Source organism: Eretmochelys imbricata, chromosome 13, assembly GCF_965152235.1.
Source record: "Eretmochelys imbricata isolate rEreImb1 chromosome 13, rEreImb1.hap1, whole genome shotgun sequence".
Lineage (NCBI taxonomy): Eukaryota > Metazoa > Chordata > Testudines > Cheloniidae > Eretmochelys > Eretmochelys imbricata.
Genome location: NC_135584.1, coordinates 5,324,150 through 5,343,084, shown reverse-complemented (window position 1 = coordinate 5,343,084; position 18,935 = coordinate 5,324,150). Strand labels below are relative to the sequence as shown.

Genomic DNA, 18,935 nt, shown 5'->3' with positions numbered 1-18,935 from the left:
CAAATCTGCTGAACAGAGGGGAAGTCTGGTGCAAGATAAGTGGAGTGATTTGTGATAAACAGATGCACGTACAGTCTAAGCTATCTCTATACAAAACCATGGTAAGATCAGCTCTTCTGTACTGATCAGAGACATGGAGGACCAAAGAAAGGCACTTGCAAAGACTCAAAGCCATTGAAAGGAGATGTTTGAGGGCAGTGAAAAGAGGAAAGGAGTGACATTGCTGAATGCTTGTGAAATGATGTCATCAGGAGTGAGACCGGGGTCAGTGGTATGAGAGAGAAACTGCAAGAGAAGAAGCTGAGATAGCATGGGCATGTATGCCAGGATAGATTAAGGGAGTCCTTTTAGGGCACCTTTTGAGACTAGAATTCGCAGGCTGAGAACAAGAGGTTGGCCAAGAAATCAACAGATAGACTGTTTATGGAAGAACAGAGTAGCTATGGAGTGAGCACTGGACTGGCAAGCCTGGAAAAGACTGATCCAGTGACCTGACCCCAGCTAGCTAGGAAAGGGGGAAGAAGTGGTTTTGTATTGCACCTAGAACAATAGGGTCCAGGTCCATGACTGGGACTCCTCGGTGGTACAGTACTACAGATAACAACAGTTATCATTATTAAGTAGGGAATTCACTCGTTAGTTACTAGATTTTCCCATCAGAATGATTTTCCCATGAAAAATGCAGTTTCTGCAAAATCAATATTTTCTATGGGATATTTTCTATGCAGGGGACTGGACTAGATGATCTTTTGAGGTCCCTTCCAGTTCCATGATTCTATGAAAAGAGAACTTGAAATGTCAGAATTTCCTGCAGGACAGAAATTGCAGATTTCACTCAACTTTATTAGTTACAGTTGAATGCTGATGGAAATCAAGGAGCTGACGATGCGGCCTGCAGAAGAATTTTGCCCAAAAAGCTCTGCTAATGCGTCTTAATCTTGATCTGCAACAACCCACTGGAATTCTAATCCTGGGCAGATATTGCCAGGTATCTGGCTCAAGAGATGGAACTGACACCACTAAATTCATTTTCCCTTGTGATCTGAATATGTTTTACAACCAGGTGGCCAGAGGGGGAAAGTTGCTGTATTAACCTACTTAGCTCATTTGAATTGGTGATAGCTCTATTGCCAAGGGAAATTTTCCTGTTCCATAAATGTTCCTGCATCCTCCTCCTGTGCTGGGGCTCTCACCAGCCCTTAGCTGTCTCTTTGGTTTCTTGTCTACAGAAATTCATTGAGCCTGTAAGGCTGTGTGACTGCCTCCTTAAGGAATGTGGCTGTATTATATTGGTCTCAACAATGCAGTCAGCCAGCATTTGCACACTCCAAAAAAACAAGTCTATTTTCTTTTTGGAGAGGGCTCTTAGCTGAGTACATATTCGATGCCAGAGCTTCATAGACTGCAGACGCTTGAAAATGATGCTTATGTGACTGTTCCTCCAACAGAAATGCAACTGAATATGGAAAAAAGGTCTTTGGCTTTAAAAAGCAAAAAGCTGTCAGCTTTAATGCTTGACTGTGATTATCAAAGGAATCTGCCAGGGAGAAGAAGCATTGGACCATATTTGGTAAGCACAAAACCCCTCTTGGTGCAGAAACAGAAACACCAAGCGAGAAGGTAGATTCTCAAGACTCCAGCTCACTTCAGATAGAGCAGTATGACTCAGATCTGCTGGGGAAAGAGATTGGTTTCTTTTCTTTTCTTCAGGGAAACAAATAAAGCTGTTGACCCAACATATCTAGGAGGCAGGATGACCCTGTGCAGTTTGGAGCTTGCTCTGTTTCAGTGCAAGTCTATTTAAAGAAGGATCTAAGAACGCCATCCAATCTGGGGCAATCAGATCTATGGGTAGGTGTAATTTTTTTTGAAATTTGGCATGAATTTTGAAATTAATCACATTTGGGAACCAAGTTAAATTGGAAAATGGCTATAAAGATCAATGGTTCAGAGCAGGCCTAGTTCGGCAGTAACAGAAAATCACTATCATCTGTTGAGCAGTTATGTTGTCCACATGAAGTAAATTAGCAATCTCAACCTGGGATATAGGAATTTATTTCAATTCTTGATGGCAGTCTCAGCAAAAAGGTGAGTCTAGCTGCCTGGATTGTTTTTATCTGGCCCTGGAAAGTCCAATAACTTTCAGACAGATAGATCTAAAGGTCAACCTTGTTCAGATCCAGGGTTTTAGTTCAGGCCCCTCTCTGCTCAAAGGAAAAATTTTTGAGCATCCATCAAACCCTTGATGCCCAAAAAGATGGCACTCCAGCTGGCCTTTTAGACAAAGCTTCCAGAAACTGATGCGGCAAACAAATACCTAGTTTAAGATTAACTTTAACCTTGGTATTTAACAGTCAAAAGTCTCTAGAGCACAGGGTAATTTCTACTCTGAAATCACCTGAGACAGATTTGTTGTGCATTACAAAGCACGTTGCAAAAAGTCAGTGTTCTCTTGCACAATTTGGCCATGATTTTAACCATCCCTGTGCCACTCCATAGGTCAAAGTCATTGTCCTATAGTAGGTCGTCTGTCTGTTCCACTAGATTGTAACAATGACCCTTGATCACCCATCCATTGGCTGACCCAAGGCCTGGAAAAGGCTGAAGTAGACTTCTTACATGAACAGACCATAATTGACTATCCCTTGACATCTTAAGCATTCTGAGAGGGAGGAAAGCTGTCGTGTTCGGGACAGCGGTTTTTGACATCTGAAGGATGTATTTGGAAATAGCCTTGCTGAGTGATAAACCATGAAAGCTCATGCAAGTGATCTTTTCAGGGGAGTTTGTGTTTGAGGAAATTTGTCAATAGCTTAACGCCGCCCTCCCCCAAATCCTTGACCTGTTTTGCAAATATTATCACTTGGAGGAATATTGTTCAGATTCATAACACCTGTATGATACACCAAAGAAAAAACACTACATTACTGAGGGGTGTGGGGGAGCCATTTTGTTTTTCTGTGTGCACAGAACAATAATGCACCTCCCCATACTACTAGCTAGAGTGGGTCAAAAATCTAGCAGAGGTGGGGTTTGTATCCCCATGGACTGAGCAGAGGACATAGCCCCCCAACTCCACCCCTGTCCCAAGACCCACTGAGAAATCCTGTGAGTCTCAAAGTATCCCTGGAGGACTGGTGCTTCTATATAGACAGCCAGACTCTCATTTCTACTCTCTGGTTCCCTTTCCACCTTGCCCAGAATGTTTCCTTCTGCACTTGTGTTGCCAAAGCTCTTCCATCTGCCCCTGGCTGTTGCCCCAGTCCTTCTGAGGGCTTGTGCCAGCCCAGGGCAGAGAGGGGAACAATCAGCATTCATTCCTATGGGCGTTTTCTAGAGGGGAGTCTATGTAGAACTGCTTTTCCCCACCTGTGCCCTTGTCCTGCCCAGCCATGTTTCAGTAATCCTGCAGAGCCCCCCCCCCCCACACACACACATAGAGGTGTAGTCAGAAGGGGATGATACCATATGGGTTCTCTGCCGCCAATCGAATTTTGGGGTCCCTTGTTGTTGGGGTGCAACAATGGACAGAGGAGACGAGAATGAATGATCATCTGGCCCAGCACTTAAAGATGAGTTGGGGAAGCTAAGTGGTTTCTGAAAGAGGAGATGGCATTGGCTGTTCTCTTACAAGATGATCAAAAAATAAAATGAATTAATTCTCACCCCATGCTAACCCAGCTAGCTCACTCTTTCTGCTTTCTGACAGCCTCCAAGAAAGCAAACATCTCCCCAGCTGACCAATGTTCGCAAACACTTCCAGAATATTCAGTGCAAGCAAAATCAATTAATCTTTTGTGGATTATTTTTTGCCAGGAACTCAGATCAACAGATCCTTAAATCTGTCCCAACAAAGGCAGAAATGAAATGTAAGATTTAAGAGATGGAGACAGTTTCCCTTATCAACACAGTCCCTGTGCAAATAAGCATATGAACACAGCTGGGGAAGGAGCAATCAGCCAGAGCTGCTGCTTTTGCATGAGATTGAACAGGAAATGTATTGAAGGGAGCAATGTTTCCACTGGCCAGAGTGAGGTACTGGGAATTCCCAGTTCTGCTACTGATTTGCTGGGTAGTTTTGAGCCAGTCATTTACCCGTCCCTGGACCCCATCTATAAAATGGATGTGGTAATCAGGGGATGGTTGAACTTTCCTAGTCTACAAACTCTCAAAGTCCACAAATTGCTGTGAGGTGTTTTAGTTTTTTTAGATATGGGGGGGGGGGAATTTAGTTGATCTAAAGATTACAGGAGTTAAATTCAAATTTTGGGATGAACAAAACTTCAAATTTGGTAGTAACTGATCCTAAACTAAAGATTGCATGTTGGAGCTATATGCATTTACCATCTGCTCCCCTTACCAATTCTCAGCTGGGGTTATATTTCATAGAATCTTAGAATATCAGGGTTGGAAGGGACCTCAGGAGGTCATCTAGGTTCCTACCATAGCAACTCCAACAGCACTCTCCTAGTTGCCTGCACAGAGGGTATGGCCAGGGCATCCTTACAGTCTTGCAATCTCCAGCTGCTGGAATTGGAATGGCCCCTTGGCTCATTTCCCTAAGAGGTACAGAGGGACCAGCTTTGCCCCATTGGCTCCCAGATTGGTGGAGTGCAAAGTTAGCTCAAAACCACACCCTTCCCGAGCCAGACTTTGTTGTCTCCAGGCTCGAAGAACCACCACAAACCCCTCTATAGCAACCTGCATGGGACCTGGATGGAGGAACTCAGGTTGCAGGAAGGAAGAGTCTGGAGGAGGCACTAGGAAGTCGGTCTGTGTGCACATGGCTGGAATGTTAGCTGCAATAAATCATTCTCTTAATAAAGAGCCAGTCTAGTTTCACAAGTATGGAGTCTTCTGAGGCTATTACCCAACACACAGTACATGAAACACCCACCACCCTTTATTCCAAGTGCACTTTTTCAACCTTTTCTTCAATAACACACAGCACCGCATGCATCTGCGACAGTGGATATTTTTAAAACCCCATGCAACAATTTATCCCTGGGGAGAGAGAAGGACAAAGAAAGAATCACAGCTGGCAGATGTTGGACGCGTCAGTTAATACACTGCTGGAAGGTGCACCGGTGCTACTGTGAGGAGGTTGGGATAAGGAGCTGAAAGAAGATTCAATCAGGAGCTAGACTGGAGTTTGCCAACCTTGTCTTCCTGCAATTTTGTTTTTAGCAAGGTCATTCAATGACTAAGGAGAGGGAAGCTGTGCTATGGGTAAGAGCCCTCATGAGCTCAACCTGATTTGAGTGCAGCCCAGGATACAGTGTATCGACTCTCCCTTTTGCCCTTAGATTTTCTCTTGTCTCAGCTCCTTGCTTGCTTGCTCTCTCATTATTTTTGCTATGTTCCCTGTCCCTTTTCAGCCTATTTTTGCCTTTATTTTTCCCTCTTCTTGTACTGTTCTCCCAATATAACACTCAGACCCAAGCTTTAATTTACCACTGGGGAGGAAATTAAGATCAGGCTCATGTATTGTTCTCGCCACTATTTAAACCGAAGCTCTCAGAAGTAAAAGCCAGGTGCATTAACCTTCAGCTCTACCTCACCCCACCACCACCACCACCAAGCAAGCCCTGAACAATGTTAGACCAAAGCATGTGCGCTGGGTAGAGGTGCAGCTCACAAAGGGTCAGGCGGTGAGAGAAGATGGAAATGTCCCTTCCTGCACCTGTACTTTGAGGTCTTACCACTTTCACAGAGATGCATAATGTATCCTCTGGTGCTCTTTAGCCCATCTCCACAGCATGTTGCAAAGCTTCCTTTCTGACGGCATAGCTACCTTTCCCCACAATTACCAGCCTCAGGGCCTGTTTGCTTAGCGATCAGATCCATGAAGCCCCGTCACTGAACTAACAGCCAGGCTGCAAAAATGAGACTTCTGAACAGATTGTTCACTGACATCAGAGTCACAAACTGAATACAAATGTCTGGGGTGGGAAGAGGCAGGGGGAAGGGACAGACTGAAACCTCTCGCCCTAGGGAGCCATTAGCATTACCGTTTGGCTCTGGATCCTGATTCTCTTGATTAGGTTATTCATAATCCCATCTAACTGAGACCCAGACGGTGCCATCCATCTGCATGCAGCTTGTACGCATTCCTTCCCCCACTAAACCTCTAGCTGCAATGACACGCTTCCTCTTCCCCTCCTGCGGCAGACAGTTGTGTTCAGTAAGGGCTGCAGTGTCTGGAATGACAAGGGATATGAAACAGACAAAAGAGGTCACTGCTCTTTCACATCTCTCAGCTCCATTGGCGTAAATCAGCATAGCCTCGTTGAAGTCAGCACTCCCATTTGAATCAGCCGAGGGACTGGCCCGTGTATTTTGGGTCAGATCTTGGAAACCCTATCACATGCCATCAGCATTATCATTGTCCCATGTCACTAACTCTGGTTTCATCCCTGCTATTACTGGTTGTTACTATATGGCAGCTGTCTGTCTCAGAGACAATGGTTTACGTGCCAAAGCCATTCAGGTACTAAATGTCACGCTGCAGCCATACATGGGTAAAATGCTCAATTCCCGAGCAACAGGTAATGTAGACACAAGGCACAGGGCTAACAGATTAAACCAGTGCACTAATAGTGCTTGAAGCCTACTGCTCTTTCCTCTTCACTCGCTTTGCTTTCCTCTCTCTCAACCACTCTGGTGCAGCCCAGCCCTGCAGTGCAGCCTGTTGCTAGCTACATCTGTCCAGCTTGCCATGCTGATGTTGAAAATTTTCAACAAGTCCTTCTTGCAAATGTCCTTGAACTTGAGCCTTGGCTGGCCCAGTGGCCTTGAAGCATCCACAATACAGGAGATCCTTTAGAATTGTCTATCCGTTGCAAATGGTCACACCAACGGAGAGGTCTTTGAGATCAGTGATCAGACATGGCAATTTTTCTTTCTCAAGTATTTCAGCGTCAGGAACATTGATTTCTTACTTGACATTTAGAATATGGCAAAGACAGTGGGTGTGCAGGGTGTTTAGCCTTCCTTTGTACCTGCCGTAGGCAGTCCAGGCTTCACCACCTGAACAACCGTGGCATGTTTAGAACACACATATGGTAGACCAATATCTTCATGTTCAATGTTAGTTTCCTATTCTCTCCCATGTGTTTGGTCAGTTGACCGTATGTGGTGGCTGCCTTTCTGATGCAAGAATTAAGCTTATCATCTAGAGATAAATCATCCAATACAATTGATCCCATGTCGCATTACCTGTGCACAACTTCTAGCACCATCAACACAACTTGTGCCATAACCATTGTCTTCTTTAGAGTGTTGGTTAGTCCAAACTCATCACAAGCTAGCGCGGAGCTATTGCAAGTTGCTGGAGGTCCTCTTTACTGCATGCCATGAGCACTGCACCAGCAACGAAAAGAAGTTCTCTTAGCAGCAGGAATTTGACTTTGCTTTGTGGTCTGAGATGTGCGGTGTTGAAGTGTTTTCCATCTGCTCTTGTCTGGAGATGTGCAACCTCGGTGCAAAATGAAAAAGCATGATGGAGCAGCAGAGAGAAGAATGTACCAAAACACATCCCTGTTTGACATCACTGTGGATTTTTAAGCTGTCACCATCATACTGGACTATAGCCTTCATGGAAGAATTAAATCAGACTGAGGGTAATTGGGTGGCAAGCAAGTCTATCTAGCAATTGGCAAAGGTCCTTTCTGATGACGAGGTCAAAAGTTGTACTAAGTTCCATGAAAGCCATGTAGAGAGGTTTTCCTTGTTCTTGACACTTTTCTTGCAGTTGCCCTAGTGTGAAGAGCATGAGGATAGTTGATCTACCAGCACTGACTCTATGGATATACATGTTCAGCAAGAAATTGTAGTCTTTTGAGAATGACCTATGCAAATACCTGACCAGCAACAGTAAGGAGAGAGGTTCCTCTGTAGGTGTTACAATCACTCCAATCTCCTTTGTCTTATCCTGGCTACTACTATCACATGACTATCCTGTCCCCCAGATTTCCATCCTATTCAGGCCTGCATGGCAGTTCAACAGCACTCTGTTCCCAATGGGTGTATGGATCCCACACAGAGGCTTAACCATCCTGGACTAAGCAGCCAGATGTCGCAACAGAAACTGCCAACTTTATAGTCAAACAAGACCCAATTAATTACCTAGCTGCTTGCAATCTACTAACAAGGGTTAATGAGCCAGCAGACTCTCCATAGAAGAATGCAAACAAGCACCACTCCTGCACAAGTGTCTTCTTTACTATTAGCTTCAGAAGATAGACAAAGGACTGAATGTGCCATGAAGACCTGGCAATTGACTCTTCCCTCTGTCCATCTCTTGGGGACAGGACTGAAATACGTTACTAGGCCAGTGCACAGGACAATTTCATTGCTCTTACCTGTGCCATGCCTGCTCTGTGGATGAGCAGAGCACTTTAATCCACAGGCCTGGCAACCAGGCCCTTTCAGAAGCGTAGACAGATGCATAACCAGCCATGTGGCACATTATGAGCCACACTGCTTTGGTTTAAGGAGTATGGCTGTTTGAAAATATTCTGTAGCAATCTACTTTCCTCCTGGTACATTTACTAGGATTCCACTTCCATCTTGAACTTGACACCTCTGCCTTTGGCCTCTGGAACTTCTTGCCACTTGACCTGAAAAGTGCTGTGGACTTAGTTCCAATTAAACAGTACTTAGAAACCTCACCAAAGTTTGTCATTTCGGTGTTTTTAGTCTGGATTTTTAACCATGTTTGGGTTTTGATGTGAGATTGCAAGTCCTACAGTGCTTTTGAAAATCCTACTCAGCCTGTAACATTCTTGACATTGAAAGCAGCTGCTGGCATACATTAGGCACTGATTTTTAACAGCACGCATGCACTTGTGTGCAACTGACTTGTGCTCACGTACATCCCAAAGACAGTGTGCGGCCAGGATTTGCATGCGTGACAACCCACCAAACATGCAATACCAACAGGGACAGAACCTTTCAGCTCCAAAAGCACAGGCATCTACCACTTGAGCTAAAGAAGTAAATCCATCAGCTGGTAGCAGTGGTGGGCTATTATACTCTCCATGGGCCATCCACTAGAGGGGAATGTTAGTCATATAGGTATGTGCACATGCAAGCTGTGAGTTGCAAGCATGCATATTTCAGCCTTGATCTTGGAAAAATCAAGTTTCCTTTGCCATTGTACCACAGTAATAACCAAAAGACTTCATTTTCTATCCATTTGTGTCATTTGTATTTCTTGTTCTTCTGCACTCTTTATGGTATAATAACTTTTGATTACTCCACACACTACAGACCACTCAATATTAATTTAATTTCTATCCAAACTGCACCAAGGGAAAAGGAAAGCAAAGGACACAGAGACAGAAGGTCTCAAAGGGTTCATTCCTGTCCACTGGATTTGTGTTACTTTATACTCCGTGAAGGATAGCTTGTTAAACCATTCCCATTAGGGAGCCTTCTTGTAAGACGACACGTAACTGAAATATTATAATTTCTCACAACGGGCCTCTGATCTTGATTCATGCATTAGGGACTGAGGGCCAGATTTTTAAAGGTGTTTAGGTATCTAAAGCTGTAGGTAAAAGTCAATGCCTACAGGTATTTTTAGGTGCCTAAATACTTTTTAAAATCTGCCCTTGAGACACCATTAATAAGTAAGTAGAACTGAAAGGCCATGAACGCGCTATTGAGTTAACTAGGCTGCAAAGGAGTCCAATTCACCATAGAAGGAAGAGAATTAGAGACCAGGTAGCAGACTTGAGGGCTGGGGAAGAACAAGTATGAGCAAACTGGTGGAAGAATTCAAGGAGTTCAGTCAAATGTCTTTACTCAGAGGGCGTGCATGAAATAGGAGCTGCATAGAAAGAAAAGAGCCCTGTAAGGAGATCAACGTTCCGGGCGACAAGTCCTAACCCATCTGAATATTCCTGGAGTTGTGGGAGTAAAAAATTGCACAGGTACTTGTGCCTAAAGCCCCGCGATTAAATAGGCACATGTGATGGTCACCCTCTTGGCCAAAACATGGGGGAGTGACCTTGGGACCTCCAGAGCTACAACAGTTACAGCTCATAGCCTCTGGCCTGGCACATAGGGGGATTCATAACATGCACTCACCAGTGGGTTACACACACAACTGGGTGTCTGGGAGTAACAGGCAATAGGAGGTCACAGAGGCTGGGTGTTGTTTCTGAATCTTCTTGCTTTGGAAGCATCATTAGAAACTGGGTTTTTGTTTTTTTTTGTTTTTTTCCCTTTAATCAAACTACTGGGAAATAGAAGAATTCAGGCAAGTTTAATGTGCCGACTTTTCCCTTCTCAGATAACCCTTTCCTTCTGCTGCTGCCCAACTACCTGCTTCAAATTCATTGGAAACTGCAGGGGAAACACATGCATAAGTAACACCTTAAAGGCACCAAGGAGACAGAGGGGCTGGAGGTGGGGGAGAAATTATCTGAATTTGCAGGAAACTCAAACAATGGTCAGTAATATGAAGCAGCAAGAGGCAGCCAACTTAAACCAATAGCCCTTTGCTGTAAAGGAAATAGAACTCCTATGGAGAGCCCTTTTCAGTCTTCTCCAATTAGTACAGCTCAGCAGTAGAGGTGGATTGGACAGTCATATGATTACAATACCAACAAATTAATCACTTCACCTTTTCAGTCACTCCAAATATAAGAGAGATGTAGGGTGAGCCATATGACGGAAAGTAAAACCCAGAGGAAGCTTTGGGATTTTTTTTAAATGGCTCCAGGTCATTTCGGAAACACCAAGAAGGTTTAGAATCTTCCTTCTGTATCTCAGGAAATTCATCCTCGTCTCCCCTAAAGAGATAAACAGCAAACCACCCTGTAGCCTTAACATTGCTGAAATGTGAGCATTAGAGTCTCTGTGTTCCACTAATAACTGAATAATGGGCAAGAAGTATTCTCTGGCTCGTGATACAGTGGATCTGGGTTCCTTTCATGGGAGATGTGGAGTGACAGGGGGTTTTTGGCTAACTCCCTGGTATATATTATTTCTCAGGTACCACATGATTTACAAAAGTCTACTATGCACCTTTAAGACCAAGTAGCCCCTTGGATCCAGTAGCACAATTATCAAATTGAGAGGCAGGACATCGGGGTTCTATTCCCAGCTCTGCCACAGACTTCCTGTGTGACCCTGGGCAAGTCACTTCACCTGCCGGTGCCTCAGTTTCCCCTATATGTAGCTAATGATATTTATTCCTCTTCTTGTAAAGCACTTTCATATACAGGGGTGAAAAGTGCTATGTTAAGGGCTAAGCATTGCACTGAAAATGGGCATTGGTGTGTGACTCAATGTGAGTCATTGTGAGGATACAAACCCCACTCTTCTTATCCCATGTGATCCCCACACAACTCAAGATAAGGTGATCATATTTCAAGCTGTCAGTGGTTTGACAATGCCTGCATATCAGTGTTATTCGCCAGATTTGAGGTAAGAACAGGTGGACAGAAAGTATGAGAGGCTGTTCCTATTACTTTCCTGGGTGTTTCTCCACAGGAATAGCTATTGGGTGGACTGTGACCAGAAAAGGGGAGCCATGTGCAAACAGGTTCTCTCATCACTTGGGCTATACATTTGACTTTTTATCTGCCTTAGTGTTCTTTCCCATGGCCTTATCTGAGGGACATCAATAAGCAGAGACCAAGATTCAGGTCATGCCTTTTCATGCATGATCTCTTGCCAGCTAGGCCATCACCGTCTATGAGCTTCTTGTGGATGAGTTGCTGGTTCTTGTTGGCCTTATTTAGACATTGCTGGATGATTCTGCTGTCCCTGTGCAGCTCAACGTTCCTTCGCTGTAAACATGTCACCCACAATGTTCATACAGGGAAACACTTGTGTGCATTACAAGATAGAGCAGAGAAGCTTCAGTCACTCAAAATTGCAAGGAGAAATGCAAGCAGAATAATCTCATAAAATTTGGCTGTGCCAGCTTGAACGTGAGCACTGGAACAAAGAGCTTGCTTCTGCAAAAGAGTAGAGATTGGGCAAAATATATTGTTATAACTGACTGGGCTCTTATCTGCCTTTCTGTTCTCCATAAACAGAAAGACTGTGAGTGGGGGCTCACACAAAGGTTATCAAAAGCTGAATCCCGGCTCCACTAGCAAGCACCCGAATTTCAACCTATTAAAGACAAGAGTCAAGTCCTGAAGCTAATAAGCATTGACATTCTCTTCTGTCCCAAGGTGAATCACTTTTCTTGTGTCATCACAGCCATTAGCTATCTTAGGAAATGGTACAGAGCCAAACCTCTGCTTGCCTTTTGCTGTAAGCTAATTTGTCACCATAACTCTTTACAGACAAATGGCCAGCTTCCAGAGTTTGTAAATGCTAAGCCGAGTTCATCCCTGGTGTTGACCTGAGTGGCCTTCTTTGTCTGACCAGCTGAGCAAGCAAATGTACTGCAAAACTTTCCTTCTGTCTAACACTACTGGCTAAGGTGCTTGTTGAAAAACCAAAGAGACATGATAAGGCCTGAGAAAGTGGGATAGATTCGTGACCAGACACGATAGAAGCAGTTTTATTTACCCACTGGACAAGGAAGCATTCTTCTACTGGACACTATCCATTATTATTAGTTTAAAAACAGGATCCTGGAATACCAGTAGATGTCAAATGAAAAGGATAAATTGGAGACAGCAGCATTGCAGGCAAATGTGCAGACTGATTTATGGTTTTCCACAACACACACACTATTCAAGAAACCTTGTCAGGGTCATTCCTTGGAAAACCAGATGATAATATAGGAAAATCTCAGCAAAGAATGGCCAAGTTTGCATCTGTCTAGTTGGGAAGGTAGAAGAAAATTTCAAAGGAAGAGGGAAGAATGTTGCTTAAAAGATACAGCAGAAAATTTCAGAGAAGGGAGATATACATAATGCTGTGGGAAAATCTCATGAGGGAAGAGCTAGAAGCTCCATCTCTTGGAACATTTAAAACTAAACCAAGGAAAACATTGGATTGTAAAGAACAATCCTGGATGAGCAGGGAGATGGACTCATTGATGTATTGCTCATTTCTATGTTCTGTGAGTCTTTGTTATGATTCATGGCTAAGACCTTGTGAAATAGATAGGTTACATAGCCACAAATCATGATCACATTTAAATTCTCCCTGTTGCTCTCCTAACATAAGCAAAAATCTCTGCAACTTTGGCTAAGATGTTCTTTGCAAGTCTCAGTAAGGGACAGTGTTTGTGCACAAAGTTGTTATTGGCCTTGCTGGAAGTTTAGTGTCAGCAGATCATGAAGCAATCTTGAGTGGCTGCTGTACCTAGAAAGAGTGAGTGCGAGGGAGTTAAAGATGTGTTCCATTTGAAAGCTCTTGTCAGAGGTGACAGTGCAGCAAACCGTATATCAGTTTAGTACGAAGGCATGGAAGTATGAGAAATAAACAGCTTCAAGAACAAACACCCTGTAAACATCACAGGTGGCAGAAATTGTTTATTTGGTGCAATTGTCTGCCTGTTTAGTGGGTATGAATGAGACTGCAGGAAAGTGGCAGATTTGAGAGTCTTCATAGGGATGCAGAGCTGCTTCCAGTCACTCTCATGCCTAGTGCTTGAACCCTGTACAAAGATGTTGGGTACTTACGGCTGATTCATAGTGCTGAGACATATCCAACTAGGATATAAGTGAGGTTGGAGCATTTCTAGAGACAGCGGGAAGCAGGGGTTGAGGGCAGAAAGGGAGCTGTAAGGAAACCCTAGGAATAATCAAGCTTAGGGAGGAAACTGAGGTTTGTATCACTATTTTTTGAGTTAAAGTCAATCCTCAGGGAGGGGTTAAGGATGCAATATATACAGTGTGTATATACACTATTTTCAGACTTACATTTACTTACATGCTACCTCCTCAGAACAAACATCATCACCCACTAGCCAGACGCAAATATCTATGAAAACACAAACGCGGGCAAGCCATGAAAATTCCATGAAACTATTCCATGGACCTCTGGGGAGATTTGGGCTACGGCTCCCTTTTCTAGTGTTCATGGTCTTGTATTCAGTGAAGATGGAAGGGTCACTATTGGTCAAAATATCCTGCCTCTGTTTTTCCACACCCCCTAAACAGGGAAAACATAAGCGTGCTTTTTTAAATGCATCATGCTGAGGCTCGCCTGTCTTTTTGTAGGTGCACTTTGCCTCTGAAAAATTTGCATCTGCAATCTTGGATCCACATAGCGAACTTCAGGAGCAAAATGGTGGCCGCCATTTTGAAAATTTGGCCAAGCATGTTTATGTTTCAGGCTGATGTTCTTCTGCCTACACTGCCTGTGAGAGATGAATGAATGAATGATGTTCCTGGTTGTCCTCGTAACACTCCTTCCAATCCAGCCAATATATATTTATTACCTGCCAGGGCACAGGGATGGTGCTGACCAGGACTAGCACAATCTCCTCTGCCTTCTCCTTTTCCTTTATGTGACGGTCGAAACTAGAATGGGTTGTTTCCCCCCAAATTTTCATACATTTCAGTTTACATTAGGCATGAATTGCTCTATTAGCAAGCAGAGAGAATTAGCATCATTTGCTCACATTTCCCAAGACACAAATATGAGATGGCACTTTGCTTCAGTTAAACACAAGCTTCTTAATGGAAGAGGAGTGCGGCGACATCCATGTCTGACAGGACAGGAGACCTTTCCACTGAAATTTTTGATACTCAGTCTTATTATTTCCATCACTGTAACACCTACAAACCCCAACCACAGATCGGAGATCCACTGTGCTAGGAACTCTACAGACAAATCACAGCTCACAATACTGGGGGGGATGGGGTTGTTTGTTTTTAATCACCCTAAAAGAAAGGGTCATTGAAATATACTTTTTTTTTTAATTGCAAGAGTGAAGATGCCCTGGAAGAGGTCATTTATGTGGTACAAATTGGAGCTGGTCAGAAAAATGGGTGAAATTGGAGGGATTCCACTGAAAATTTCAGCTGTATTTTTTTTTCAAAAACCTAGAAGCCAAAGTATTTTCAATTTTCAGATGCCAAAAGCTGAATTTTTTGGACCAAAACCGGAAACGTTTTTAGTTTTACACACACACACACACACACACACAAAGATAAATGATCAAGTAAAGCAAACATTTTCTGTGACATTTTTTTATTTAATCTAAAACCCCACTTTTCACTGAAAAAATGCTTTTATGGAAACTTTTCATCCAGCTTTAGCGCAACCTGAGTCAGTAGGGTGCCTGAGCTGAAGGGATCTAGGTATAAAAGCCTCCCATGTACTTTTTCGTGGGAGCACGACATGTGTCCCTTCGCCAACCAGTTTAGCCAGTTCACTCCTCCTGTGCCCTGCACAGACCCTTCTCACCCCTATTGGAGCGCAGGTTTCCCTGAAGGACCCCAGAATGCTGCATCTGGATTCTGAACCTTTAAACTGCAGGGGTGTTAAGATCTGGGGTTTGGGACTGGCCATTTATCAGAATTGGGGCTCTTTGGATGTGGATTTTGAAACCCCTTCTCCAGCTCCCTAGAGTTCAGGGCTGTTCAGATCCAGGGCAGGGGTCCAGGCCCGTCTCCCGGTATAGCAGGAATATCTGGACTCATAAAACATTCCTACACATATTTTTCACTGGGAGAAGGGTTTGAACTTCCTAGGCAGTTCTTATGCGGGGGTGGTGGGGAAGGGATCCATTTCAGCAGGGAAGGAGTACAGCTTTCAAGGGCCTAGAAAACCAGATCATAAACAAATCACCTGTGCAGCCATTTCGATCCAGCACTTAGCTTGGCTGAGGAAGTAAGTGCATGGTAGTGTTAGCCAAGGCGTGGCACAGAACCTGTGGGGGACCCCTCTCCAGTTACTCAGCAGTGCAGGCAAAATGTGGCCAGCTGCACAATATCACAGCCACAGCGCAGTAAACAAGCATCAAATCGCCTACTTCCATTTGCTCCTGCTGTGAGCCAGAGTGCGGAGTTATGTGAAATGACTGTATCCATTTGCACACCATGCAGTTCTGTGGGTGCGTCTCCTTCTGAATGTTACTGAGACCAAATTTCATCAACAGTCTGACTTTGTGGGGGGAACTCCATGGGACAGAAACCACTCCCCGCAACCTGCAGGCTGCCTTCGGTCGCTGCTTTTAGACTGGAATATTGGCTGCAGCCCCGAGCACATTAGGACACATTTAATGGCCCTGGCTTGCCCCACCCCCATGCTCCTCTTCTGAGCCAGACCACTTGGGGCCTCTGCAACCCCAACTGGACTACATGCAGGCCCTCTGCAGAGGCAACAGATGAGTGCACTGGGGGGGGAGAACACCCGTGTGCCCCATTTTGAAATGACGGTCCGAGAGTTACAGGGTTCTCTTCATTCTAACTTCAGAAGCTCTCCCAAAACTTGTCCCCATTCCCATTTCTGTCACCCGACAGTTCCTCTCCCGGCACCCTCCGCTCAGTCATGCGCAGTACTTAATATGTCAGTGGATGCAGGTCTTCGTTTGCAGACAGGTCATGCAATGAAGGCCCCAGCCTGCACTGGACGAGCTGTGCAGCCGAACAACCCCCGGGGAAGCCCCAGGAGGCACAGCCCTTTCCAGTGCAGGGACTGCTCTTGGCATGCTACAGTCTATGCCCCTCTCCGCACCCAGTCAGGGTGGAAAGGAAAAGGGATCACAGCCCTAGCCCTATCTCCTCCCTGTACCAATTGGAGTGGATTAGGCCCAGGAGGGGCACTGTGGGAGCAATCCTATGCTCCTGAAAACGCAGAGACTTCTTGATCCTGGGGCTTGCACGAGGAGAATGGGGAGGGATGCAGAAGGCCTTGCCTGATTGGCTATCAAAAAGCATCATGCCTAACTCTGGTGCTAAACAGATGGTACTGAATAATAATACTAACAACAACATAAATGGATCAGAAAGGCAAAGATTAGCTGAACACTGATCCCCTCGCAACAGACCAAGTAAACATGGTGCAGCCGCTGCACCATGGCCTCCATGTCTCCACACGCTCCAGGGTCAGCCCCTCCTGTCATGATCTCCTCCTTCCATCCACCAACTTCCCTGCCATAAGAGCACTGAAAGGCTGCCTGCTCAGAAAAAGCAAGCCTTTGCCCTGTTCTCAAAGGTCCGGACTCATCTGAATGGCTGTGATATTTTGGGCCAGGTTCTGCGACCCTTCCTCCTGCTGAGCAGCACTTACTCACAGTAGTCCCATTGGGATTACTCACAAGAGTAAGGGCTTCTGAGCATGAATGAGAGATGCAGCATCAGGCCCAGAATAAAGAAAATATAATCATGTAACCCTTTATTTTATTTCAATAAACATTTTCCATCCTGATGTGCTCAGACCAGTATAAAATAACTCCAGCATTTAGAGCTCCAAATTCAAGGCCAGACTGTGAACACCCTCACATTAGTGAGCAGTTACTCACCCGAGTGACTCCATTCTCAATAGAAAGGGGGTCACAGTCCAGCCCTAAATAAGCAGTGACCTGAGTCAAAAGTGACACATTGGTTTTATCAACAGAGGGGATGCCCCATCTTGATGCAAATTTTTATTTTACTTTACAGGAAATGATTTGCTCTGGATTCATGGGTTGAGGTGGTTTAAATCATGGAAGAAAATGAGAGTTTTTACTCCTTTGAGTTTCTCTACATACAGAATCATCAAAACCATTGATACATTAAATATTAAAGACCAGAAACATGTCACTAAACACTGGGAGATGGACCCTGGTGGGGACAACATCTGCTCATTGCTCTCCCCCCACACACACACACAAAAGTCTTTCTGCTGTAGAAAATCCATTCAATTTATCTAGAGCCGGACGTTCATCTGCAGTTAGAGATGCTGCCCTCATCTCGGGAACATTGTGTTGCATACTATTTCTATGGCGTTTTTAAAAATAGTGACACTCGGAACTTTAGGATTTGTACCCTACAGAGATATGAGGCCACCCAAGCAATTCATTTCCCTTTTGCATAGAACCAAAGGAAGGGATTAGACTCCCTCTCCAGTCTAAATCCAAACCCTAACATGGCACAGGAGCTGTGGTGTGAAACGGGGGCGCCCGTGGTCCCCCAGGGACTTCACAGACTGCCAGCTGACTATTTCCAAATCCTTGCTCTGCCTGCTGACAGCCAGTGCAGCGCCTTACACAATTTGCAGAGTCCACCTTTTGAAATATATTTTACCTCTCTGTTCTGTTCTCTGGGTTAACTCTGCTTCCTTTAGGAGGCACCAGAGGGTTGTTTAATATGAACTGTGGCTGAAAACCTTCATCATCCCTGAGAAACCATTGGGGGTGGGGGGGACTCCTTAGCTAAAATGCAAAGGAAAGAACTTGGAGAAGTGCAAGAGTTTCAAACATGGTCTCTATCACCCAGGGCATCAGTTCACTTCCACTTGCAGTCTAAAGTTACCCCACTGCCCTCTGCTCACTCCCCACTCTCAGGAAGAATAGCGAGGGGAGGGGGGTTGGTGAGATGTGTGCATTGCCTACCTGACAATAACATACATGACCGAGCAGTTGCCCACCAGCCCCACTATGCACACGATGGAGTAGACGACCACGATGGTGATCTTGATGCCCAGTGGCAGGAAGCTGTCCCCTGTGCCGTTGTTAAACCAGTTACTGGGGAAGCTCAGGTTCAGGATTGAGGAGTCGTTCAGCAGTTTCCTCAGATCAGGGTCTTCCAAAATATGAGCAGGAAAGAGAGGATCCATCCTGAACCTATCCAGCCTGTGGCAAAGACCTGGGGCACCAACAGACCAATAATGAAAATGGGATTAATAACAATCAATAAATGTCTAGAGCAGAAATAACCATACACCAGGGGCAAACCCTTCGGGAAATAGATATGGTCAAGCAAGCGGAGCCCTGCTTCTGCAAGACAGGCACCGTCATCTTATGTATGGTTCTGTGTCACACACACAAATGTATCAACAACACACAAAAACACTGCACTCAT

General features: G+C 44.7%; 1 protein-coding gene across 1 annotated transcript in view; it reads right to left on the bottom strand.

The window, feature by feature from the left end:
- OPRL1 (opioid related nociceptin receptor 1) overlaps window positions 1-18,690 on the bottom strand; it is a 32,660-nt gene extending 13,970 nt beyond the window's left edge. The window contains exon 1 of the mRNA XM_077832043.1: window positions 18,467-18,690. Coding sequence (XP_077688169.1) covers window positions 18,467-18,690 — 224 coding nt within the window. The remainder of the gene's footprint in view (window positions 1-18,466) is intronic.
- Between the last annotated feature and the right edge of the window lie 245 nt (window positions 18,691-18,935).